The sequence below is a fragment of the Aegilops tauschii genome, chromosome 7 (assembly GCF_002575655.3).
Source record: "Aegilops tauschii subsp. strangulata cultivar AL8/78 chromosome 7, Aet v6.0, whole genome shotgun sequence".
Taxonomy (NCBI): domain Eukaryota; kingdom Viridiplantae; phylum Streptophyta; class Magnoliopsida; order Poales; family Poaceae; genus Aegilops; species Aegilops tauschii.
The window spans coordinates 635902641-635930072 of record NC_053041.3 but is presented as its reverse complement, the minus strand read 5'-3'; the positions used below and the strand labels follow the sequence as shown (position 1 = coordinate 635930072).

At 45.7% G+C, this 27432-nt stretch overlaps 1 protein-coding gene across 1 annotated transcript; it reads left to right on the top strand.

Moving 5' to 3' along the window:
• The first annotated feature begins 24171 nt into the window (after nucleotides 1-24171).
• Nucleotides 24172-24993, top strand: LOC109748402 (3'-5' exonuclease-like). The gene has a single exon (XM_020307433.1). It carries the CDS (start codon nucleotides 24172-24174, stop codon nucleotides 24991-24993), a length of 822 nt encoding a protein of 273 aa, XP_020163022.1.
• The last annotated feature ends 2439 nt before the right edge of the window (nucleotides 24994-27432 follow it).

Genomic DNA, 27432 nt, shown 5'->3' with positions numbered 1-27432 from the left:
CAATAACCAATAGCGGAACCTGGATGCTCATATTAGCTCCCACATATTCTATGAAGATCTTTATCGGTCAAACTGCATAACAACATGCGTTGTTCCCTTTGTCATCGGCATGTTACTTGCCCAAGATTCGATCGTCGGTATCTCAATACCTAGTTCAATCTCGTTACCAGCAAGTCTCTTTACTCGTTCCATAATACATCATCCCGCAACTAACTCATTAGTTACAATACCTGCAAGGCTTATAGTTATGTGCATTACCGAGTGGGCCCAGAGAAACCTCTCCGATAATCGGAGTGACAAATCCTAATCTCGATATATGCCAACTCAACAAGTACCTTTGGAGACACCTGTAGAGCACCTTTATAATCACCCAGTTACGTTGTGACGTTTGGTAGCACACAAAGTGTTCCTCCGGTATTCGGGAGTTGCATAATCTCATAGTCATAGGAATATATAAGTCATGAAGAAAGCATACTAAACGATCAGGTGCTAAGCTAACGGAATGGGTCAAGTCAATCACATCATTCTCCTAATGATGTGATCCCGTTTATCAAATGAAAACTCATGTCTATGGTTAGGAAACATAACCATCTTTGATCAACGAGCTAGTCAAGTAGAGGCATACTAGTGACACTCTGTTTGTCTAGGTATTCACACATGTAGCAGGTTTCCGGTTAATACAATTCTAGCATGAATAATAAACATTTATCATGATGTAAGGAAATAAATAATAACTTTATTATTGCCTCTAGGGCATATTTCCTTCGGTCTCCCACTTGCACTAGAGTCAGTAATCTAGATTACACAGTAATAATTCTAACACCCATGGAGTCTTGGTGCTGATCATCTTTTGCTCGTGGAAGAGGCTTACTCAACGGGTCTGCAACATTCAGATCCGTATGTATCTTGCAAATCTCTATGTCTCCCACCTGGACTTGATCCTGGATGGAGTTGAAGCGTCTCTTGATGTGCTTGGTTCTCTTGTGAAATCTGGATTCCTTTACCAAGGCAATTGCACCAGTATTGTCACAAAAGATTTTCATTGGACCCGATGCACTGGGTATGACACCTAGATCGGATATGAACTCCGTCATCCAGACTCCTTCATTTGCTGCTTCCGAAGCAGCTATGTATTCCGCTTCACACGCAGATCCTGCCACGACGCTTTGTTTAGAACTGCTCCAACTGACAGCTCCACCGTTCAATATAAACACGTATCCGGTTTGCGATTTAGAATCGTCTAGATCAGTGTCAAAGCTTGCATCGATGTAACCATTTACGACGAGCTCTTTGTCACCTCCATAAACGAGAAACATATCCTTAGTCCTTTTCAGGTATTTCAGGATGTTCTTGACCGCTGTCCAGTGATCCACTCCTAGATTACTTTGGTACCTCCCTGCTAAACTAATAGCAAGGCACACATCAGGTCTGGTACACAGCATTGCATACATGATAGAGCCTATGGCTGAAGCATAGGGAACATCTTTCATTTTCTCTCTATCTTCTGAAGTGGTCGGGCATTGAGTCTTACTCAACTTCACACCTTGTAACACAGGCAAGAACCCTTTCTTTGCCTGATCCATTTTGAACTTCTTCAAAACTTTGTCAAGGTATGTACTTTGTTAAAGTCCAATTAAGCGTCTTGATCTATCTCTATAGATCTTGATGCCCAATATGTAAGCAGCTTCACTGAGGTCTTTCATTGAAAAACTCTTATTCAAGTATCCTTTTATGCTATCCAGAAATTCTATATCATTTCCAATCAACAGTATGTCATCCACATAAAAGATTAGAAATGCTACAGAGCTCCCACTCACTTTCTTGTAAATACAGGCTTCTCCAAAAGTCTGTATAAAACCATATGCTTTGATCACACTATCAAAACGTTTATTCCAACTCCGAGAGGCTTGCACCAGTCCATAAATGGATCGCTGGAGCTTGCACACTTTGTTAGCACCCTTTGGATCGATAAGACCTTCAGGTTGCATCATATACAACTCTTCTTCTAGAAATCCATTCAGGAATGCAGTCTTTACATCCATTTGCCAAATTTCATAATCATAAAATGCGGCAATAGCTCACATGATTCGGACGGACTTAACCATTGCTACGGGTGAGAATGTCTCATCGTAGTCAACTCCTTGAACTTGTCGAAAACCTTTCGCAACAAGTCGAGCTTTGTAGACAGAAATATTATCGTCAGCGTCTGTCTTCTTCTTGAAGATCCATTTATTCTCGATGGCTTGGCGATCATCGGGCAAGTCAACCAAAGTCCACACTTTGTTTTCATACATGGATCCCATCTCGGATTTCATGGCCTCAAGCCATTTTGCGGAATCTGGGCTCATCATCGCTTCCTCATAGTTTGTAGGTTCGTCATGGTCTAGTAACATGACCTCCAGAATAGGATTACCGTACCACTCTGGTGCGGATCTTACTCTGGTTGACCTATGAGGTTGGTAGTAACTTGATCTGAAGTTTCATGATCATCATCATTAGCTTCCTCATTAATTGGTGTAGATGTCACAGGAACCGGTTTCTGTGATGAACTACTTTCCAACAAGGGAGCAGGTACAGTTACCTCATCAAGTTCTACTTTCCTCCCACTCACTTCTTTCGAGAGAAACGCCTTCTCTAGAAAGAATCCATTCTTATCAACAAAAGACTTGCCTTCGGATCTGTGATAGAAGGTATACCCATCATAAGCATCGCAGCCCCAAACTTTAAGAAACGACAACCTTGGTCTCTTGCTAAACCACAGTTCATAAGGAGTCGTCTCAACGGATTTAGATGGTGCCCTATTTAACATGAATGCAGCTGTCTCTAAAGCATAACCCCAAAACGATAGCGGTAAATCTGTAAGAGACATCATAGATCGCACCATATCTAGTAAAGTACGATTACGACGTTCGGACACACCATTACGCCGTGGTGTTCCAGGTGGCGTGAGTTGCGAAACTATTCCGCATTGTTTCAAATGAAGACTAAACTCGTAACTCAAATATTCTCCTCCACCATCAGATCATAGAAACTTTATTTTATTGTTACGATGATTTTCCACTTCACTCCGAAATTCTTTGAACTTTTCAAATGTTTCAGACTTATGTTTCATCAAGTAGATATACCCATATATGCTCAAATCATCTGTGAAGGTGAGAAAATAACGATATCCGCCGCGAGCATCAACATTCATCGGACCACATACATCAGTATGTATGATCTCCAACAAATCTGTTGCACACTCCATTCTTCCAGAGAACGGCGTTTTAGTCATCTTGCCCATGAGGCATGGTTCGCAAGTACCAAGTGATTCCAAAAGTCCATCAGAATGGAGTTTCTTCATGCTCTTTACACCAATATGACCCAAACGGCAGTGCCACAAATAAGTTAAACTATCATTATCAACTATGCATCTTTTAGCTTCAATACTATGAATATGTGTATCTCCACTATCGAGATTCAAAAAGAATAGACCACTCTTCAAGGGTGCATGACCATAAAAGATATTACTCATATAAATAGAACAACCATTATTCTCTGATTTAAATGAATAACCGTCTCGCATCAAACAAGATCCAGATATAATGTTCATGCTTAACGCTGGCACCAAATAACAATTATCCAGGTCTAATACTAATCCTGAAGGTAGATGTAGAGGTAGCGTGCCGACTGCGATTACATCAACTTTGGAACCATTTCCCACGCGCAGCGTCACCTCGTCCTTTGCGAATCTTTGCTTAATCCGTAGTCCCTATTTCGAGTTGCAAATATTAGCAACAGAACCAGTATCAAATACCCAGGCACTACTGCGAGAATTAGTAAGGGACACATCAATAACATGTATATCACATATACCTTTGTTCACCTTGCCATCCTTGTTATCCGCCAAATACTTGGGGCAGTTCCGCTTCCAGTGACCAGTCTGCTTGCAGTAGAAGCACTCAGTCTCAGGCTTGGGTCCAGACTTGGGTTTCTTCTCCTGAACAGCAACTTGTTTGCCGTTCTTCTTGAAGTTCCCATTCTTCTTCCATTTACCCTTTTTCTCGAAACTGGTGGTCTTGTTGACCATCAACACTTGATGCTCCTTCTTGATTTCTACCTCCGCAACCTTTAGCATTGCGAAGAGCTCAGGAATCGTCTTATCCATCCCTTGCATGTTATAGTTCATCACGAAGCTCTTGTAGCTTGGTGGTAGTGATTGAAGAATTCTGTCAATAACACTATCATCCGGAAGATTTACTCCCAATTGAATTAAGTGATTGTTATACCAAGACATTCTGAGTATATGCTCACTGACAGAACTATTCTCCTCCATCTTGCAGCTGTAGAACTTATTGGAGACTTCATATCTCCCAATCCGGGCATTTGCTTGAAATATTAACTTCAACTCCTGGAACATCTCATATGCTCCATGACGTTCAAAACGTCGTTGAAGTCCCGGTTTTAAGTCGTAAAGCATGGCACACTGAACTATCGAGTAGTCATCAGCTTTGCTCTGCCAGACGTTCATAACATCTGGTGTTGCTCCTGCAGCAGGTTTGGCACCTAGCGGTGCTTCCAGGAAGTAATTCTTCTGTGCAGCAATGAGGATAATCCTCAAGTTACGGACCCAGACCGTCTAATTGCTACCATCATCTTTCAACTTTGCTTTCTCAAGGAACGCATTAAAATTCAACGGAACAACAGCACGGGCCATCTATATACAACAACATAGACATGCAAAATACTATCAGGTACTAAGTTCATGATAAATTAAAGTTCATTTAATCAAATTATTAAAGAACTCCCACTTAGATAGACAACCCTCTAATCATCTAAGTGATCACATGATCCATATCAACTAAACCATGTCTGATCATCACGTGAGATGGAGTAGTTTTCAATGGTGAACATCACTATGTTGATCATATCTACTATATCATTCATGCTCGACCTTTCGGTCTCCAGTGTTCCGAGGCCATATCTGCATATGCTAGGCTCGTCAAGTTTAACCTGAGTATTCTGCATGTGCCAAACTGGCTTGCACCCGTTGTATGTGAACGTACAGCTTATCACACCCGATCATCACATGGTGTCTCGGCACAACGAACTTTCGCAACGGTTCATACTCAGGGAGAACACTTGTACCTTGAAATTTAGTGAGAGATCATCTTATAATGCTACCGTCGATCTAAGCAAAATAAGATGCATAAAAGATAAACATCACATGCAATCAATATAAGTGATATGATATGGCCATCATCATCTTGTGCTTGTGATCTCCATCTCCGAAGCACCGTCATGATCACCATCGTCACCGGCGCGACACCTTGATATCCATCGTAGCATCGTTGTCGTCTCGCCAACTATTGCTTCTACGACTATCGCTACCGCTTAGTGGTAAACTAAAGAAATTACAGGGCGATTGCATTGCATACAATAAAGCGACAACCATATGGCTCCTGCCAGTTACCGCTTAGTGGTAAACTATTGCTTCTACGTCCTCTACTTTGTTGTTGCAAGTTTTACATGGCTGCTACGGGCTGAGCAAGAACCGTTCTTACCTACGCATCAAAACCACAACGATAGTTTGTCAAGTTAGTGATGTTTTAACCTTCTCAAGGACCGGGCATAGCCACACTCCATTCAACTAAATTTGGAGAAACTGACACCCGCTAGTCACCTGTGTGCAAAGCACGGCGGTAAAACCAGTCTCGCGTAAGCATACGTGTAATGTCGGTCCGGGCCGCTTCATCCAACAATTCCGCCGAACCAAAGTGTGACATGCTGGTAAGCAGTATGACTTGTATCGCCCACAACTCACTTGTGTTCTACTCGTGCATATAACATCTACGCATAAAACCTGGCTCTGATACCACTATTGGGGAACGTAGTAATTTCAAAAAAATTCCTACGCACACACAGGATCATGGCGATGCATAGCAACGAGAGGGGAGAGTGTGTCCACGTACCCTCGTAGACCGAAAGAGGAAGAGTTAGCACAACGCGGTTGATGTAGTCGTATGTCTTCACGATCCGACCGATCCAAGTACCGAATGCACGGCACCTCCGAGTTCAGCACATGTTCGACTCGATGACGTCCCGCGAGCTCCGATCCAGCAAAGCTTCGCCAGAGAGTTTCATCAACACGACGGCGTGATGACGGTGATGATGATGCTACCGACGCAGGGCTTCGCCTAGGCACCGCTACGATATGATCGAGGTGGATTACGGTGGAGGGGGCACCGCACACGGCTGGGAGAGATCAACAGATCAACTTGTGTGTCTAGAAGTGCCCCCCTGCCCTCGTGTATAATGGAGCAAGGGGGGAGGCCGGCTGGCCCTATGGCACGCGCCAGGAGGAGAAGTCCTCCTCCTAGTTGGAGTAGGACTCCCCTCTTTCCTACTCCTACTAGGAGGGGGAAAGGAAGGGGAGAGGGAGAAGGAAAGGGGGGGCGCCGCCCCCCTCTCCTAGTCCAATTCGGACCAGAGGGGGAGGGCGCATGGCCTGCCCTAGGCCAGCCCTCTCTCTCTCCACTAAGGCCCATAAGGCCCACTATTTCTCCCGGGGGGTTCCCGTAACACTCCGGCACTCCGGTTTTCTCCGAAACCACCCGGAACACTTCCGGTGTCCGAATATAGTCGTCCAATATATCAATCTTTATGTCTCGACCATTTCGAGACTCCTCGTCATGTCCGTGATCATATCCGGGACTCCGAACTACCTTTGGTACATCAAAACACAAAAACTCATAATACTGGTCGTCACCGAACTTTAAGCGTGCGGACCCTACGGGTTCGAGAACTATGTATACATGACCGAGACACGTCTCCGGTCAATAACCAATAGCGGAACATGGATGCTCATATTGGCTCCCACATATTCTACTAAGATCTTTATCGGTCAAACCGCATAACAACATGCGTTGTTCCCTTTTTCATTGGTATGTTACTTGTCTGAGATTCGATCGTCGGTATCTCAATACCTAGTTCAATCTCGTTACCGGCAAGTCTCTTTACTCGTTCCGTAATACATCATCCCGCAACTAACTCATTGGTTATAATGCCTGCAAGGCATATAGTGACGTGCATTACTGAGTGGGCCCAAAGATACCTCTCCGATAATCGGAGTGACAAATTCTAATCTCGATATATGCCAACTCAACAAGTACCTTTGGAGACACCAATAGAGCACCTTTATAATCACCCAGTTACGTTGTGACGTTTGGTAGCTCACAAAGTGTTCCTCCGGTATTCGGGAGTTCCATAATCTCATAGTCATAGGAACATGTATAAGTCATGAAGAAAGCAATGGCAACATACTAAACGATCAAGTGCTAAGCTAACAGAATGGGTCAAGTCAATCACATCATTCTCCTAATGATGTGATCCCGTTTATCAGATGACAACTCATGTATATGGTTAGGAAACATAACCATCTTTGATCAACGAGCTAGTTAAGTAGAGGCATACTAGTGACACTCTGTTTGTCTATGTATTCACACATGTATCATTTTTCCGGTTAATACAATTCTAGCATGAATAATAAACATTTATCATGATGTAAGGAAATAAATAATAACTTTATTATTGCCTCTAGGGCATATTTCCTTCACCACCTTACTCCGAGTCCTCGTCCACGTCCTCGACTTCGTCCTTGTCCCTCTTCCTCTTGGGCGATACTTCTTTGCTTGAACCGCACACTTGGCTCTTGCTCTTCATCCAACCCTTGTAGATATTGAAACAAAGGTAGCCATCCATTGCAGCGTAGTAGATGTGGTCTATATCTAGTACAGTCCACTGCCATGCACGGTGAAACGTGTGTGGAGGTTTCTTCAGTTCACCGTACGAAGGATGAACCATTGCTCCTGCCAGGGTCAGCATTGAAGGATGATCAAGGGAGGGCACCAGCCCTTCCTTCTGGAGGTCGAAGGGGTCGCCTACAATGAGGCCTATCCGACCCAGGATTTACTTGTCGTTCCTAAAGTCTAAAGTAACAAATTTGACTCGGTCTCCCTTGAGGAACTTCTTAAATTCCTCGCACTCAACGTCGGCATGGCATATGTGGTAGACCAAGCATAAGTCATGCACGCAAACCTGGATCACTGTGGGCTTCTTCTTCTCTGCCTCCTTTAGTTTCTTCTTGCTTCCCAGGACTGTGGTGTACTCAACATCTAGCCCAAGGACCCACTCATCATTTGAGTTTTCGAACATGCGTTTGAAGCGAGCAAGGCATTATTTCATCGTTGCGGAAGAGCGGGTGTAGATGACGTCGAACTCATCGCCGGTGATGGTTCTAACATTGTACTCACCGCCGATCATGGAGATTTGGGACGCCATGGATTTGGGAGGAGGGTTAGGATTAGTGGAACTGTCGTAATGTGAAAGGACGGGACGACTAGGAGCAGTTTATCGATTGTAAAAATGTCGAGTTGGGGAGCGCGTGCGAATGGCAGGGTAGTGGCTAGCCTGGTAGATAAATGGATTCATGCACAGTACTATGGGGCCCCAATTAGATGTCATGTCTACACGACGCCCAATTAAATGGCTTTCGATGTCATGTCAAGCATCGGGAAAATTACAGGTGATATGAAGCTTTCCATTCTCCCATGATACGGGCTTCCGAGAGCCCTTGGATCTGAGATCGAATGGTTGCATGGCGTGATTCTAGACCTATGGGTGAATATCCTATCCTGGAGGGTTATTCTGCAAATTTTCAGCAACTTAGCATGCGGCCGTTCAATCTCAGATCCAAGGGCTGCCAGCAGCCCATATCATGGTCGCGCCTACCACGGTCGTTGCCTCGCTCGCGTGATCGTGCCCTTGGAGATTTAACACGGTGCGTTAGGCTATCTGATGTTGGCATGTCATACATAGTCATCACTTAAACACTCATCAACAAGGTTAGCTATAAGGTTGGCTATAAGAGTATTTTTTGTTTACTTCTCTCTATCTCTTTCTTCGTAGTATTTATTGCATTTGCCAAGGAGTGACCTCTTCCAATGGAATGGTGCTTAGATGAGGTGCTATGGGCATTAAATGGCTTAGCAACTCAAGTCCCCAATGCATAGGTGCTTAGTTTTTTGTTGCTAAGTTTGCTTCATCTAGGTACACGCGCTTATCACTGTTTCTTCCTGGGGTCACCAAACTAGTCTCTCTCTTCTTAATTAACTTGCCCAATCAGACTTTATGCCTATGTGGCAGGCTTAGCACATGTAGGATCAAGTACAATAGTGGGCTATAAGCCCACTTTACATGGCATTTTTGCATATGTGGGGGAAAGAGGCAAGGAAAAAGTGGAGTGGGCTCTCAAGCAAGAGCCAGCCTCTACATGGTGGAGCATCGGGAGAGGCACCTGTATGGAGGTGGTTAGGAATCGGGAGAGTCAAGCCGGTCGTAGCGCCGCAGTTAAAATGATAATGGCAAGTCAAATCACCGGGCCACACCTGTCCAGCAGTAAGTCACTGTCAAATCACACGGCCCTACGTTTGCAGCAGCCTACTCCCTCATCTTCTCGCGTCTTTGTCGAACCGACTAGGCAGAACTGCCCCACCTACCGCGCGGGAAAAGCCCCGCCCTCGACTTTTAAATAGTACAGTATACTAATTTTGTATCCATGGATTGCGCCATGGAGCAAAGCCGCAAGAAAATGGCGGTACACATGTATGGAGTATACAGCACGCCCGTCGCGTTCGCATCGCACCCCAGACGGTCGGTCGATCTGGCACGCCGCTCTCCGAATGGAACACGCGTCATATTGCGTTTGCACACACATGTGGGACCGCAATTGAGAACCGACCATAGGCACACTCCCCAGCCCGCAAGTCGGGTGAGTTAATAAAAGTACATACGTTGGTACCTGGACGATCCCTGCAAGACACGGAAGATCAGTTCGTCCATGCATGTGACCAGACTCCAGCAGACACGCCTGGATTGGCTATCGTATCATGCAGGCTGTGTTGTACAGGGTTGTAGTTCTCGTGAGAAATCTAAAAAAAGGTTTCTTGTCATCTCGCAAAATTAGGTGTCATGTGCTTCGGATCACTTCGATGGTTAAACAGCGACAACTGAGTTAGGCTAGTCATTGGGGGTGTTGGGTAACGTAGCCGAAATTCAAAATTTTCTACGCATCACCAAGATCAATCTATGGAGTAATCTAGCAACGAAGGCAAGGGGAGTGCATCTACATACCATTGTAGATCGCTAAGCAGAAGCGTCGCAAGAACGCGGATGAAGGAGTCGTACTCATAGCGATTCAGATCACGGTTGGTTCCGATCTAAGCGCCGAACCACGGCGCCTCCGCGTTCAACACACGTGCAGCCCAGTGACGTCTCCCACGCCTTGATCCAGCAAGGAGAGAGGGAGAGTTTGGGGAAGACTCCGTCCAGCAGCAGCACAACGGCATGGTGGTGATGGTGGAGCGTGGCACTCCAGCAGGGCTTCGCCAAGCACTGCGAGAGACGAGGAGGGAGAGGAGGTAGGGCTGCGCCAAGAGGGAGAGCAAATCATGTGTTGGGCAGCCCCCATACCTCAAGTATATATAGGGGAAGAGGAGGGGCTGCGCCCCCACCTAGGGTTCCCTCCCCCGGGGTGGCGGCAGCCCCCAGATCCCATCTGGGTGGCGGCCAAGGGGGAGAGAGGGGGGGCGCACCTAGGGTGGGCCTTAGGGCCCACTGCTCCTAGGGTTTGCCCCCTCTCCTCTTGAGGGCGCCCTGGGCCTTGGTGGGAGGCTCCCCAGCCCACCTAGGGGCTGGTCCCTTCCCACTATTGGCCCACGTAGGCCTCTGTGGCTGGTGGCCCCACCTGGTGGACCCCCGGGACCCTCCCGGTGGTCCCGGTACGTTACCGATAGCACCCGAAACTTTTCCGGTGACCAAAACAGGACTTCCCATATATAAATCTTTACCTCCGGACCATTCTGGAACTCCTCGTGACGTCCGGGATCTCATCCGGGACTCCGAACAACAATCGGTAACCGTATCCATCCAATGTCCATGGTCTCCTAATGATGTGATCCCGTTATCAACGACATCCAATGTCCATGGTCAGGAAACCGTAACCATCTATTGATCAACGAGCTAGTCAACTAGAGGCTTACTAGGGACATGGTGTTCTCTATGTATCCACACATGTATCTGAGTTTCCTATCAATACAATTCTAGCATCGATAATAAATGATTATCATGAACAAGAAAATATAATAATAACCAATTTATTATTGCCTCTAGGGCATATTTCCAACAGGGGGCACATGCACTAAGACTACTCGGCTGCCATCTAGGTCAAGCCCGCTATGTTAATTAGGACATCTATCAATGGACCCCTTTTCTACGAGTTTATCTTTAATTTGAGCTTTGATCCTCGTCTAGTTTGTCCGTTGGGATTCATCTTGTCTCCTTTGGGTAGTGAGGTTATGATTTCTTGTCATGTGGCATTTTTTCGTGTTATATGTTATAATCCGGTGCTTCAGATAAAAATGACGGCAGCTGCGCCTCCGGGGCACGTGCATGAAGACTTCTCGACAGTCATTGCCGAGGTCAACCTGGCTCCGGCCGGTAGACAAAAGAAAACTAGTACTCCACTATATAGGCAGGAGCCTCCGCGCTTGCTTGCTAGTGTTGCTCTCTTCACACTGTCTCGTCCTCTCCAGATCTAAACATGACAGCGGTGGCCACACTCTCTCTCTCTACTCACCGCTGGTCACAGATCAAGCCGGATCCTCTCCGTCGGGGAAGGTGAGAAGGTGAAACGTTCACGCGGTCGTCCTCGGCGACAGCTCTTACCCACTGTCGGGCGTTCCGATCATCGTGCCTTGCCGTTCTCTCCCAAGCATCGCTGGCGAGGGAGGGCCTCCCACCCCTTCGTCCTCCCTGCCGTAGTGTGGGCAGATCCGGCCTCCCATCGCCCACCTAGCAACATCCCGGCGACCCTCAGGTATAACTTCCTTCGAAACCGGCCTTGCTCTACTTCCTGAGCTCCTGACGTTGCTGCGTTTGTATCTTTTACTATTTCTCAGGTCCCCTCGTGTAGATAGGATGGATCGGCTGTTTGAAAAGCACCTCATTTTTTACTCTTAAGAGGTAAATGTAGTTCATGCACTCGAATCTAGTACTTGGTTCAAACAAGGAAGAAAGGGGGTGGGGGTGGGGGAAGATTTGTTACCTGAATCTAGGACTTGGTCGAAAGAGGAAATAATGGGGGCGAAAAGTAGTAGAGACTGGCTATCCAACTGGTCTCTAGGTCTAATAGGGAAATAAAGGGAATGCAATACAAACTCAATATAAACCCGATCTATTGGTTGAAAAAGGAAAGAAAGTGGGGACTGGGGGACAAGTCAACAGAGTAAGTCCAGCACTAGATTTGCTAGCCTCACACAGTATAAGGTGGCTATATACCGAACAAAAATGGGACCAACCCAGATATCCTCTTGTGATGTTTGTTGCCCCGAGCCGCCTTATGTAATGCCACTGGTAAAATCTAGCAGTCGCACTGTTAAAAGTAAGGACACGTTAAACCAATGTTGTTTTCAATGTAATGCCTCCAGTAACATGAATCAATGGCACTTTTTTCATGTCCTCCTAAATTTCCCATTAAGATAAGTTGCTTCTTTTCGTTAGAGATGCAACTGTCCTGGTCCGCCTACTCTCCAGGAGCTTCACGACCAACCTTGATGTTGCTCAATTTTATTGCAACTAATGAAGAAGAAGCTTTGTGTGTTTCGTTTTCTGATGGAAATGGACCGTGGCTGGAGCCCTTTTCTGAAAAAAAAAGAAGAAGAAGCTGCTAGCTCATGGGACATTGCTTCATTTTAGGTGAACTGCACCAAAAGGTCCCATGAATTGAATCATCCATGTTGGTGACTGGTATCATCCCTTCTACGATGGCGTTGACTGCAGATATGGTTCCCATCACGAGGTATGTTCCTTTTTGGTCTGACCATTTGCCAAAGATCCTGCATGTTGATCCTGCTCTTGTGCTACTGTTTTGGCACTGCCATGATAAAGCAGTAATGTTATTATTTTGCACCTTAATCTAGTGGCACTATTAATTTGAGGCAATGTTTTGGCACCGCTAGTGCCACTGTTTTTTTATATATCGAAAGAGGGGGTTCCCTCCGATTTCATTAAAGAAACCCAACCATAGAGAACCATTATCCGACAACATCTCAGTGTAAACGGGCAGTTATGCAACTACTACTAGAACGGACTGAGTACTAGCAGGAGACAAGTTCGCCACATAAGCTAGGCAGGTAGGGGGACGCAGCACCAGCTCGACCAAGTTTGGATTACAACCCAAATGCTACCACAGAAACATCAGGGGGAAGATAGGGACTGAAAGAGCCAGCTTCAGCATCCCAGTCTAAGCACCCCCGGCCTTCATCCTTGCGACGCATGGTACACCTCGTTTGCCACCTTCTCGACCCTAGTGTCACTGATAAAATGAAGTAATAATACAGTTAAAATAGAGCGAGTGTCCTCTCTATCATTTCATTTCAATGTAGATAAAGAAAGTGCTTCTCTTTGTTAATGTATGTTTCATCAACTAGTCCCATTGCTAATGTTTAAGCATTTCTGCAAACTGGGGTGATTAATTTTAGTTGATCTGCACAAAAATAGAGATTTGAATGTCTCAAGGCCCCTCCTTGTACTACCGCTATACACTGATGTTCATCACTGGCAGAAGGTGTATCGGGGAGACTTGGGACAATTTCCGGTATGAGGCGTGGCGTACCGTATGAGGCGTCGCAGGGCCCATCTCGCCCTCGCGGCATGGCATACTATGATTCTATCGCAATATTTTCTTCTATTTATTTTGCGTGTTTCATCAACTAGTGCCACTATAATGTAATCACGCTTTTTCATTATCTGTGCAATCAGGGTTATTCAGCTGCATTTTGGTGGAACTGCACAAATGTACGGATGGAACCGGCATATATGCAGAGTGTGAGGTGTGCCATGTAAAAATTGCCGACACCAACCATGCTCCATGCACGCATTGGCATCCACCACCACCAGTGGGATGTGTGGCGCTCTCTGTGGATGGATCTTTCTCGGCAGCAAATCCACTAACCAAATACTAGTAGCTTATGTTGGCAGTTTTCTAGGGAGTACTCTTTTCTGAAAGAAGCACCAATCTATTTTTCTTTATTTGTACACGGTGTCACAACTTTGACCCAAAGGTCAAGAGCTATTTAAGGGTGATTGGTGTAGTACTCGGAGACTGATTGTAACCATGATTTTCATTAGCTGTCACACTGATTGTAAGCATGAGCAGGTGGAAGATTAGGTTAGTGCGAAGCTTACCTTAAACCCTACCATCCTCGAAATCTCCCACTCATTGTCAGACCAAGTAAGGATCTCCTTCAACCTGGCTAACTTTGCCTGGTCGCCGCCGGCGATCTGCCTGATTCGGTGCTAGCTTTGGAAGATGGGAGGAGAGACGGTGGTCTAGCAATAGAGAAGAGAGAGAGGCGAGACAGTGGTTTTGGAATGCAAATGATGGAGAGGAGAGGAGGTGGTTTTGCAATGGAGAAGAGGGAGAGGCGACACGGTGGTTTTGGAATGGAGATGATGGAGAGGAGAGGAGGTGGTTTTGCAATGGAGAAGAGGGAGAGGAGCGTGCGGCAGCGATTTAGGATTGGACGAGAGGGCCGGCGTGCTGTGACTGGATCAAAATCAAAATCAATTTACCCTTCAATTAAGAAAGCGACCCCACATTAACTAGTCTCCCTTTTATTCTGGGTCATAATTGACCATGATTTTCGCCAATAAAATACGTTGCCAAAATAATGTAATTTGAAAGTACATTCAGATACGAACCAAACGATACAATTTTTGGTGACATGCATTCACATTTTGCTAGCCAAATACAGTACTTGGTCAAACATTGACCCAAAATAAGCAAAACTAAAAAAATTCTTCCAAGACCAGCGCCGCTCTTCCGCTCTTCTCCTCTTAAACCACCGCCGCTCCTCTCCTGTTCCAATCTAAATCCAGCGCCGCTCATCTCCTCTTCCATTTCAAAAGCACCGCCCCTCCTCTCCTGTTCCAATCCAAAACCAGCGTCGCTCCTCTCCCGTTCTAAACCAAAACCAGCGCTGCTCCTCTCCTCTTCCATTCAAAAACCACCGCCGGCGAGTGAAGGTGGTGTGGAGAAGTAGATCGATGGACGAGTACAACCGATATGTGAGGATCGCAGACGGCGACCCTATGAAGATAGCTAGGATGTTGGAGATACAGTCTTGGTTTGACAACAAGGACCAACTAGCGGCAACGGCGACATCCATGGCCAAATATCTGCAACAGAGCGAAAAGGTGGCGATACTCCCGGAGGGAGTCGCGTGGGAGTACATAGAGCTGCTCCTCTAGGCCATGGAGCAAATAGATTCACCGAATCCGATCGTGAGGGAGCGGTGGTGGGAGTATCGATCCCAGATGGAGCATCCACAGGGTGTCGTTTGTGAGGCGTGCCAGAGCGAGCTGGTGGAGTCTTCGTCGACCGAACCCAACTGCAAGAGGAGAAAAACAGTTGGCACGACGACGCTTGCCCGCCATCCTCTCCCTCGCCGTTCACATCGTCTCACTGGGCGGCTGTCTGCCGCCGAGGAATAGCAGGGATTGCCCCCCCCCCCAGACCAATAGTCGGGCAGGTTGTGAATTGTCAGGAGGAGCTTAAGGTTGTTAGTATTTGCAGGTTCTGAATTGTGTTTTGTGTTGTGTATTTTGAGAGTACTTTCAGATATGAATGTCTTTTGAATTTCAGATTTGCAGTATTGAGCATATGAAGTATTTTATGAATTCTAGAGATCTATTTTTAGCACTTTAAAAAATGTAGTTTCATAGGAGAATAAAAGTGCAGACAATGTGATTCTCAGAGAAGAAACTGCAAGTTTCAGTTTCAGATAAGAAACTCCAAGTTCAGTTTCAGATAAGAAACTGCAACTTTCAGAGGCAGGGCATTTATATTAACACGGCCTTTTCAAACAGTGTTAACGTCATGATGGAAGTTTTATCATGGTCGAAACTGGAACTACCAGCCAGTTAACATCATGCTGATCAACATTCATGCATAGCACATCTTCATATGATGCACAGTCAAAAAGATATGCTATTTTCAAGATGCCCACACAATGTCGAGTGTGCGAAAAACAGAGAAAACGAGGGATGAAGTTTTGGCAAGTGTTGGACATGGTGTGCGTAGATGACAATTGGGAACCACGTGTCAATAAAGGCAGAGGCAAAAAATTTGGAGATATTTTCTCTGCACAGGTGGAATCGAACCCGGGCGGAACAGCTGTCGGGTAGTGTCACTCGGCCACTAGGCTAGTTCAGTTGTTTCGCTACTAATAAGGCACTTGCTCAGGTGGTCGGATCTCCTCCTGCACCTTTGTGTGCTCGCCGCGACGCCACTGTCTGCCGTTGTGAACATGCTGAACAAACGAGAGGAATCTGGAGAGGACTGTACATGGAGAGGCGGACAGTCGGGACCCACCAGGTCTATGGCCATACGCAAGCAAGTGCCTCATTGAAAAAATACTTCCTCCTAATGCTATATTAACGTTGGGACCCATGGGTTTTTCGACATAGTTACATTTTTTTAGGTGCTTCAACGTAGTTACTATAGGAGATGAATTAACGAAGCCAGGGAGTGGGCAGGTATCATTTATTATCACTGGGGTAGCAAGTATCAACTGGGTTTTGGGCTACCCCGTCTAGGCTTTCTTTTTTAACATGCGCAGCCCACGACCTCGGATGGGAGGTCCATAGGTCTGTTTGTATTTTCTTGAGGGTCGTCATATATCGACCGGCCTATGGACCTCCCATCCGAGGTTTTATTTTTCCTGAAACATCGGCAGCCCAATTTATGTTTTTTTTGAAGAACACGCAGAGGTCTATTCTATTTTTTATATAAGAATAGGAACACCTGGTCCAACTTATGTTTCCCTTCTAACTATATTATATATATTTAAATTATTTTATATGTTATTATATATTATTGTTATTGTCATCATATATTTAACAGATACTTACATATGTAAGAAAACAATATCCCACATCTTATTAACTTATAAAAATAATTTCTTAACAATAAAATCCTGGATTTTTTTTGGCAACGAAAATCCTGGTGATTGTGTACAAAAGCTTGGTAAGATTTAAGGACCAATGTAATAATAAATCACTTATTATTTAAATATATATATATATATATATATATATATAACAAAATGCTCAGCCCCTGTTTATTTTTTGATAACATTGCCGCGCCCACCCCAACATTATAATTAGAATAAACCCAGCAAAATCGTGTATTTCGAGAAAGTGCAAATGGCCTGTGATTTTTTAGGAAAAACATAAATGGGCTGCATGGACGCTACATTATTTATTCACCCAGCCCAGCTAATAGACTGTAATTTAAAAAAAAAGATCAAATGGACTGTAAATTCTACCCCGCAAAAAAAAGACTGTAAATTCTAAAAAATGGGTTGAATATGTGCCACATTTTTGGAGGCTGGCCAGGCCATCCCTCCACCCCTCCACACCTCCTGTTCTTCTCCACCGACTGCCGAACGACACCGCACCAGAACCAGTTAACCCTCGTACACCTCTCCGTCTGCGACTCTACTCCCGCGTCTTCCCATCTCTGACTCGTCGCTGTCCGGGGCCTCGCCGTCGTCCACCACCTTGGATGCGCTCAGCGCGGAGTGCTCAACGTGGTCAATGAACGACACCATCGGAAGTAGACTGTGTGTGGAGAGGCTGAAAGCTGGGTCAACGGCCGCACGCAAGGAAATGCCTCCTTATTACGCGCAAAATAATGATTCCTCCACCTGACAGCTGGGACACACCGGAAGGGCCTCTGTATTTCGCGAAAAACGTTCCCACCGCTGACAGGTCGGACCCACCAGCTATATCTTCGCACGCAAGGAGTGCCTTCTTATTACGCACAAAAAAATGAATACCCCCTGCTAGCTGGGACCCACAATAGTGGGAGGCTGACTTGTGGGCCAACAAAGTTGATGGGGACGGAGGGCTTTGTCAACTTAGTCAATATGAACGATTCTAGCTCCAGTGACCGTACGATGTCCATCCAACGGCCGTAGTGCTTCTTCAATCTCTGGTCTTCTTGCTCCAGCCGCCCAAAGTAGCGCTGGTCGTGCCTCGTGCTCCTGCCTCCCGTGTCCGGCTGCGATATTGCGGAGGCCTCACCGCCCCCTACTACTCCCACCACTGGCCAGGCCATCCCTCTACTCACCCACACCCCCTGTTATTCTGCGGCGACGGCAGCCTCACACCGCAGCGAACCAGTGAACCCTCATACTCCTCTACGCGTGGGCATCCACTGCCGCGTCTTCCTCAGCTCCGTGTCTTCCCCTTCCTAGGCCTCGCCGTCGTCCACCGCCCTGACTGCTGGGACCCACCAGCTACATCTTCGCATGCAAGGAAGTGCCTGACAGTCGGGACCCACCTGGTCGAAGCGTACGTAGCGTTGTCATTCTGGTCGCGAACGTGTACGTACATACTGGTCGATGTAGAGGCGCGCACGTGTCTTAGTAGAGGCGCGCACGTAGCATGTACACGTACGTACAGTGGCCAGGGTGCAAGAAAGTAAATATGGCCATGTACGTACATATGGGCGGGGTCTCGAACGCCTACTCGCGCGTACGTATGGCCACGGCTCGTGTACATGTCTGGGTCGGAACGGAGAAACTGCGTCGTCGTCGTGTTCATGGGGAGGCAACGGAATGCGCCGTGTTCATCGGGAGGCAACGGAACGCGTGGGAGCCAACCGGCTTGGACGAAACAGCCGATGGAAACGAGGCCTGGCGTACCGCAGAATGGAGGAAACGGCCTTGTGTTCGACCTGCCACGTTCGAAACGGGATCCTGTTGATCGAGAGTGGTCTGGCATACCACAAAACGGAGGAAACGGACCTCCTACGGTCGAAACGGGGGTCATGTTGATCGGGAGGGGTGTGGCGTACCGCAAAACGAAGAAAACGGACTTGTGTTGGAGCGCCACGGTCGAAACAGGGGTCCTGTTCATCTGGAGGGGTGTGGCGTACCGCAAAACGGGACTCCACGGGATACTGTTCATCTCCACCGTTGACACCCTCCAGCCTGCACGGGCTACTGTTCATCCACCATCGACCTCCTCCAGTCTCCACCTGCGACTGTTCATCCACGGGGTCCTGTTCATCCAGCCTCCGCCGCGCGCTACTCCACCGGATACTGTTCAACCAGCCCTCTCCACGGGCTAATGTTCAACCACCCCTCCATGGGCTACTGTTCATCCAGCCCTCCACCGTCTACTGTTCATCCAGCCCTCCACGGGGTGGTCCTATTCATCCAGCCCTCCACGGGGTCCTATTCATCCAGCCCCAAACGGCTCGATCGATCGGGGTCCTGTCCATCCAGAGGCAACACCACGGGATCCTGTTCATCTCCCCCACCGGGAACTGTTCATCCAAACCCCCCCATCAACGCTCACTAATCATCTAGAGGCAGCATCGATCGGCTTCAGTTAGCAGCAGTAGCGAAGGAATCTCTCGATCGGGTTCAGTTAACAGCCATCGATCGATCGCTCGGGTTCAGTAACAATCGCCCGGGTTCAGTTAGAGCCCAACGCCTCGCTCGGGTTCAGTTAGAGCCCAACGCCTCGCACCCACGCGCGTGCGTTGATACGTCTCTTACGTATCTATAATTTTTGATTGTTCCATGCTATATTATATTTTGTTTTGGACATTACTGGCTTTATTATACACTTTTATATTTTTTTGGGACTAACCTATTAACCGGAGGCCCAGCCCAGAATTGCTGTTTTTGCCTATTTCAGAGTTTCGCAGAAAAAGAATATCAAACGGAGTCCAAACAGAATGAAACCTTTGGGAACGTGATTTTCGGAACGAACGTGATCCAGAGGACTTGGACCCTACGTCAAGACATCAACCAAGAGGTCGTGGTCTCAAGACTAGTTGTACCTCGCAATGCGGTGTTTTGATATCATTCTCCTTGTTGAAATATTTGCTTGGAGATTGCTTGAAGTCACTCCTTAAGTTAGAAACCCTTGATCCGGGTTTTCTGGTTAGATCCAGCGATGACGATGCCTACATGTCATTCCACTTTGGAGGCTTGCTTTATAGGAACTTTTAATCGCAGTCTAGATGTTGTCAAGGGTAATCTTAGATGTTGTTTCTCATTGATGTGTGCCTTTGATAGATCTAACATGATTTTTTTAGGGTCATGCATTTTTCCTTTGTGGTTGTGTGAATCCTTGATGTCTCGACTTGTTTTTGAAATGTGTTGTTGCAACGGACGGGTATAATGATCTCCATTTGACCGACTGTTTTTAACATGTGTGCACCACCGAAGGCACAACAAACAACCGAGACTTTTTATTCCTTGAAGAAAATAGATGAATCGATATAAATCAACAAACCTAGGACCATGTCATTGTAACCAACACCCCTGATAAGCTACAACCAGCCGCAAGATGAGACATAACAACACACAAAACCCTAACCAAATTTGATGCCTTCCATGCTTGCGCTCAATACACAACATACCAAGTGAAACACTCGCCGCCGAGAAAAAGAATCAAGCTGTGCAGTAGACTTTGGTCATTCTCATTTTGGAGTAGATGGTGGCTTAACAACAGCCACCAACCATTTTCCTTGCAGCTTTGCCAATAACACCCCATTCATGGCAATTGATCTCGTACCTTATCTCCCATCAAACAGGCCATATATGGTGTGACCCAAATGATGCCTGGGAGATGGCCCCGTTAGGCCCTAGAGGGACATGCATGGCGTCCTCCAATGAAGTAGAGCCATCGAACCCTGAGCACCACCCATGTGTTGGGACATATGGTACTCTACCCTAGCGAAAAAATGATTTTTTTTCTTTCGAAGCAGCATCACACCTAGTGAGACCCTGCACCTCCGTAAGCTCAAAGAAACCACCTACATGGCCGTCTCCGGATGTGTGAATAGGCTTAGAATAAGTGTATGGGCTTGCTGGGCGAAACTAGCCCGCTGATGTGCAAGACAAGATAGTAGTGGTGCTTCAAAAAAAAGTTGATAGTGCTGTCTCCAAAATCGGCACCAAGGTTCTGCAGCTGCCATTTGGAGAGATGCGTCAGGAAGACACTTTGGAGCTTCTCCGATTGTGGTTGAACAGGATAGTATACAGGTGCTCTTCCCAACAGGTTATTATTTCTTTTTTGACTAAGCGCAGCAACACGATGCCTTCATTTGTATGAAGGAAGGAGATGGTTTTTATTACAAAGTTGCATGGGCGTAGCTAGCAAAGAGAGCCCATGCACACAAGCAAACTGAAGAAACTGTCTTGCTTATCCATGGTTGCCCGTAGCAATTTTGTATGCATTGCATGTGTGTCTCAGTTGGACCTGATTGAGGAAAAACAGAGAAAAAATCATCATCTGCACATTTTTTCACTACTAGGAAAAGGCTTATAGGTGGGGCGGGCGTGGATTGCACCCGCCATAGCTATTTTGGAAAATTTGCAGTGGCGGGTGCTATAAACTGCTCGCTACTGGCTATCCACATAAGAGTGGCTGGCGTAATTGCGTAATTAGGGAGCCACATCTCCAACACTCTTGCTAATTTCTCCAAAGGCGAAAAGCAACTATGGCAGGCACGTACAACAGGCTCGCTACTAGTGCCATGCTAGTCAATGGCCGGCAGTTTCTAGCGACCGTCACGGCTATTTGCGTGACCCACCCCATCGGTTTCAAATTTTTGTAGGATTTTGCAGTGTCGAGTCCTATTACACGCCCGCCACAGCTGTATTGGTCACCCTGCCACCTACCAATCAAATATAGTTGTGGCGGGTGTTATCAGCCAATCGTCACTCTTTTGCATGACCTTATCCATCCGACCGCAGCAAGTCACACCTTATCCATACAGACGTAAATCTTTCTCCCTTTATCTTTCTCGTTCGCTTCGCCGTCATCGCCAACATCGTGGCGTCCTACTCTGACTCAACCGGCGAGGTCGTGGTCTGTTGCCTCAAACGGCGTCGCGGACCTAATCTTCCATCAAAAAAGTCTAGTTTAGCTGGGAATTTTTTCTTTCACCAAGCAACATTAAGAACACATGATAGTTCCATCAAAACAAAAGAACATACACACATCAAAATATATATTTGCAAGCACACGCCCGGTCAAATGAATCAGATTAACATATTTCTCAAGGTGATGTGAGTTCTTTATTACTCAGGTAAAGGGTTACATGTTTTTGATTCTTAACTTCATTGTTGATCTTACATGTAAATAAATCTTTCATGTTTTTAGAGAGAGAGAGATAGAGGGAGAGAGAAAGAGAGAGAGAGAAAACCTTTATCTATATATCTGTTCAGTTTACGCGAACTCAAAGGCAGAAACTAAAAGTCTAGTTTAGCTGGGAATTTTTTCTGTTCACCAAGCAACGTTAAGAAGACATGGTATTTCCATCAAAACAAAAGAACATACACACATCAAAAATAATATTTGCATGCACATGCCAGGTTAGAAGAATCAGATTAACATATGGAAGCATTACCTGAACTCTTTCCTCTACCCTGTTTGTACATCAAATCCTCATCACCATCCGAATCATCTTTGTTGTCTGAACTTCTCACAGTGTCAGGATCAATAAGAGAACGACATAGCTTGCACAATGGGATAAAATCTAAAAGCGGATTTGTGTTCATCTGCCCACGGGATATTGGAATGACCACACCATCATCATCGTAAGCCAAGAAATCACCATGGGAATCTTCCAGCGAGTCACTACCAGTGTCACTGTCACCAATATCCTCGTGCACATCACTGACAAAATACTTAAGGAAAAGAAACCACACTGACATCACTTTTGAACTATCAGGATTGATGACTTCCAGATTTTTGCCAAGATGGCAGCACACACATGGGCGTTCCGAGCAGCCATAACAACGCGATGATGCCGGGCTAAGCTGTTGGCACATATCCCGACCTCGACTGCGAAACTCACCGAGCGCTTTCCGGCGAGATACATACGTACGAGCCGGTACTTCCTCAATCAGTTTGTAGCACCCGCCACTGCAAATTTTCCAAAATATCTATGGCGGGTGCAAGTCCACGCCCGCCCCACCTATAAGCCTTTTCCTAGAAGTGAAAAGATGTGCAGATGATGATTTTTTCTCTGTTTTTCCTCAATAAGGTCCAACTGAGACACACATGCAATGCATGCAAAATCGCTACAGGCAACCAAACATGTCCTATGTGAATGTAAAATCGACCACCTTCCTAAAACAAAAAGAATTAATAGACCATGTTCGCATGCAAAATCGTTAAATAAAGCTGGGGCACGTTCACATTAAAAAATGGTAAACCAAAGCGACCAAGTTCAGATAAAAAAAAGAGGTGACGCGAATATCAATACTTGCTATTTGACGCGAATGAAACATAAAGAAAGTATTAAAAATTGCTGCGGATAAGCACTGCACCAAAATCCTTACTGTTTCCTTCCCAAAATGCGAATATCAACACTTGCTATTTTTGTCCCAATCGGCTAGCGTATAAGCAGCCTTTTGGCTGGATTGACAAACCATCCCCTCGATCACATCACATACAATCCATCAGTCTGAGAAGCAACATCTGCGGCGGACGTGTAGTGGATATTGCAATTTGCAATACACCTGACTATGGCGCTGCTGCAAACCAAAACGAAGTCATCAAGGTATAATAATATACTACTGCAACTCATTCTATTGTCTTCTTATTTTATGATAGGCAACGTGCTCATGCATTCTTATTTTGCCATCTTCTGGACGAATTTGAGGTGTTTTGCTTGTGAATTTTTCTCTGTACCATGTCTTGAGAAATTTGTCTGATCCAATTTAGTCCCAGCTTTTTTTTAAAGTTCATGCATTTGAAGATTGGAGTTTCAAGCAGTATATTGCGTGACGGCAAAGATGAGCACTTTAATTCTTCTTGCAAAACAAAAAAAGATGGGCACTCAGATTCATTTTCAGAATATAGATCCAGGATTTTTTTTCTGAGCAAGTTCAGTTTTTCTTTTCGGAAGAACTCTTCATCTATTGAACCGGAGTAATTTGTGTTGAGTTATTTATAGTTCTACTCGTTGGGCGTTGGCATGTAGTAATAGTAAAAAAAGATGTGTTTTATTTGTTCATGATATCTCCTACCGCTCACATGGTCTATGACTGCAGGGCGCTTCCTAAGGAGACCAATGCCAATGATATGCTCGCTTCGCCAGGCACATTGGAGCTACTGCAGCTGCAGACTATTTCTATCTTTGATTATACTCTGCTGCCTCCGCTAGCTCCACAGGAGGAGGATCACTCTGCTGCCATTCTGGTGGATCAGCCTGCTGCTATTACTCATCGCTTTGATCAACTTGCTGGCTTCAAGGTAACCGTGAGGGTCGCCAATGAACCAGGCGTCGTTGAGGAATGGGTCAAGAGTGTGTCGAACTCCCTCCAAACGGTGGAAATGAAGATTGTTGGTCTAGACTGCGAGTTCACCGACCAAGTCCATGGGGTGAAGCAGAAGGACCTGCCCCTGGAAATGCAGCGCCGCGCCGCCGTACTTCAACTGTGTGTTGCAGATGATTGCTTGGTGTACCACATAATGCACTCGCCTCGCATACCAGACGAGCTCAAAAAATTTCTTGCTCGTGAGGATATCTTCTTCTGTGGAGCGGCAATTGGCCAGGACGTAAAAATGCTTGAGCCATACGGCCTCCATATTAAAAAGCCCATTGACCTACAAGAGCGCATTGATATACCAATTACAACTTGCAGTAAACCAACACCTTCGCTATTTGACCTAGCAAATTTTGTGTTGGGAACGAATCTGGAGAAGGGCAACGAGTGCAAGCAACTGAAGAGTTCCGGATGGGAGATTACTCCATTGAACTTCCAACAAATCAGATATGCTGCGTTCGATGCCCTTATAAGTTTTGAGATAGATAAAGGGGCTACAAGCCTTGGCTATATGCTCCTTGATGAATAAGCTTAGGATGATTAAATAAAACTATGGACATATGAGTTATTTTATATGTCTATGTCTTAAGTTTTTTTTGCGGGTGTGTGCCTTTTGTAATAACTTTCAGAGTAGCCCGAGCACATGCGCGTGCAGCATCAAAATTTTCTATTGTTTTCTTTTATAAGTTGTTAAATAAACATGAGTTGAATTATGAAAGTCATATTATTATTTCTATTGTTTTGTCCTCGGTAAGAACTCAAACAAATCCTAGAGAAACTGAAATTTTAGATCCGTAACTTTTTGCATGTCGGGAAAAGGAACATAACTGTAAAAATATTGTATTGTTGTTTGTATTAACAATCTTTTATTTTTTGTCTAACTTTAGTTGTATGAAATGCTTCGAAATTTGGTTTTGAGTTCTTGTTTATTCCCCTGGACGGTTCAAGCGAGCGTCTATACGGTTGCATCACCGAGCACGTCTTCTCAGGCACCGCCAGAGACGTGCGGAGTTTGCGGCACTACCACGAAGGGCTCGTAGCACGTGTCTCGTCGTCACGACTCGCCGGCCGTCATGGAGATGGGCCTGAGAAGGCGTGAGAGAGATGATAAGATGGGCTGCTGGTCTGAAAGAACGGAGGAGCAGAAAGAAATATGTGGATGTAGAAAGGAAATGAGGTAGAAGGAAGGGGATAAGCGGTGTGGTCCCACAGGTACCTGGAGCACGCACGGGCGAGAGCCACAATGATGTGATGCGTTTTCAGAGGCAACCGGCACCGCGGATAGCCGATCGGCCGACATACAACATTTACCTTTTACAATTCCTTTGCTTTTCCTCTGACATCAAACACTCAATGCTAATTAATCTTGCAGAATTCAAATGGGCAATACCACTTTAATCCTGTATTTTTCTATTCCCGGTGTTGAGAATCCTGTGAATTAAAAAGGGCCCTAGCAACTTGAGGTTTGGCCAGTCAGAGACCATTAATATTGTGATGTGGATGAAGCGCCTAGCCATTAATGGAAAGTAAGAATGAATCCATGCTCATCTGGATGCGGTTCAAGAATTGATTATGTTACAAAATCAAGAATGTTGGTACAGAAAAGCAAGAAAATAATTTCCCTTACAACGCCATGGATAAGCAAGACAGTTTCTTCAGTTTGCTTGTGTGCATGGGCTCTCTTTGCTAGCTACGCCGATGCAACATTGTAATAAAAACCATCTCCTTCCTTCTGCTAAATGAAGGCATCGTCTTGCTGCGCTTAGTCAAAAAAGAAATAATAACCTGTTGGGAAGAGCACCTGTATACTATCCTGTTCAACCACAATCAGAGAAGCTCCAAAGTGTCTTCCTGACGCATCTCTCCAAATGGCAGCTGCAGAACCTTGGTGCCGATTTTAGAGACAGCACTATCAACTTTTTTAAGCACCACTACTACCTTTTCTTGCACATCAGCGGGCTAGTTTCGCCCAGCAAGCCCATACACTTATTCTAAGCCTGTTCACACATCCGGAGATGGCCACGTAGGCGGTTTCTTTGTGCTTACGGAGGTGCAGGGTCTCACTAGGTGGGATGCAGGTTCGAAAGAAAAAAATTATTTTTTCGCTAGGGTAGAGTACCATATGTCCCAACACACGGGCGATGCTCAGGGTTCGATGGCTCTACTTCATTGGAGGACGCCATGCATGTCCCTCTAGGGCCTATCGGGGCCATCTCCCAGGCACCATTTGGGTCAGACCATATATGGCACGTTTGATGGGAGATAATGTACGAGATCAATTGCCATGAATGGGGTGTTGTTGGCAATGGTGCAAGGAAAATGGCTGGTGGCTGTTGTTAAGCCACCATCTACTGCAAAATGAGAATGACCAAAGTCTACTGCACAGCTTGATTCTTTTTCTCGGCGGCGAGTGTTTCACTTGGTATGTTGTGTATTGAGCGCAAGCATGGAAGGCATCAAATTTGCTTAGGGTTTTGTGTGTTGTTATGTCTCATCTTGTGGCTAGTTGTAGCTTATCAGGGGTGTTGGTTACAATGACATGGTCCTAGGTTTGTTGATTTTTATCGATTCATCTGTTTTCTTCAAGGAATAAAAAGTCCCGGTTGTTTGTCGTGCCTTTGGTAGTGCACACATGTTAAAAACAGTCGGTCAAATGGAGATAATTATACCCATCCTCTGCAACAACACATTTTCAAAAACAAGTCGAGACATCAAGGATTCACACAACCACAAAAAACAAAGGAAAAATGCATGGCCCTAAAAAACCATGTTAGATCTATCGAAGGCACACATCAATGAGAAACAACATCTAAGATTACCCTTGACAACATCTAGACTGCGATTAAAAGTTCCTATAAAGCAAGCCTCCAAAGTGTGCAGGCATCGTCATCGCTTGATCTAACCAGAAAAGCCGGATCAAGGGTTGACTTCAAGCAATCTCGAAGCAAATATTTCAACAAGGAGAATG

Coding starts and splice junctions, on each gene's coding strand:
- LOC109748402 (XM_020307433.1), top strand. CDS start 24,172: ATGGTCTATGACTGCAGGGCGCTTCCTAAGGAGACCAATGCCAATGAT.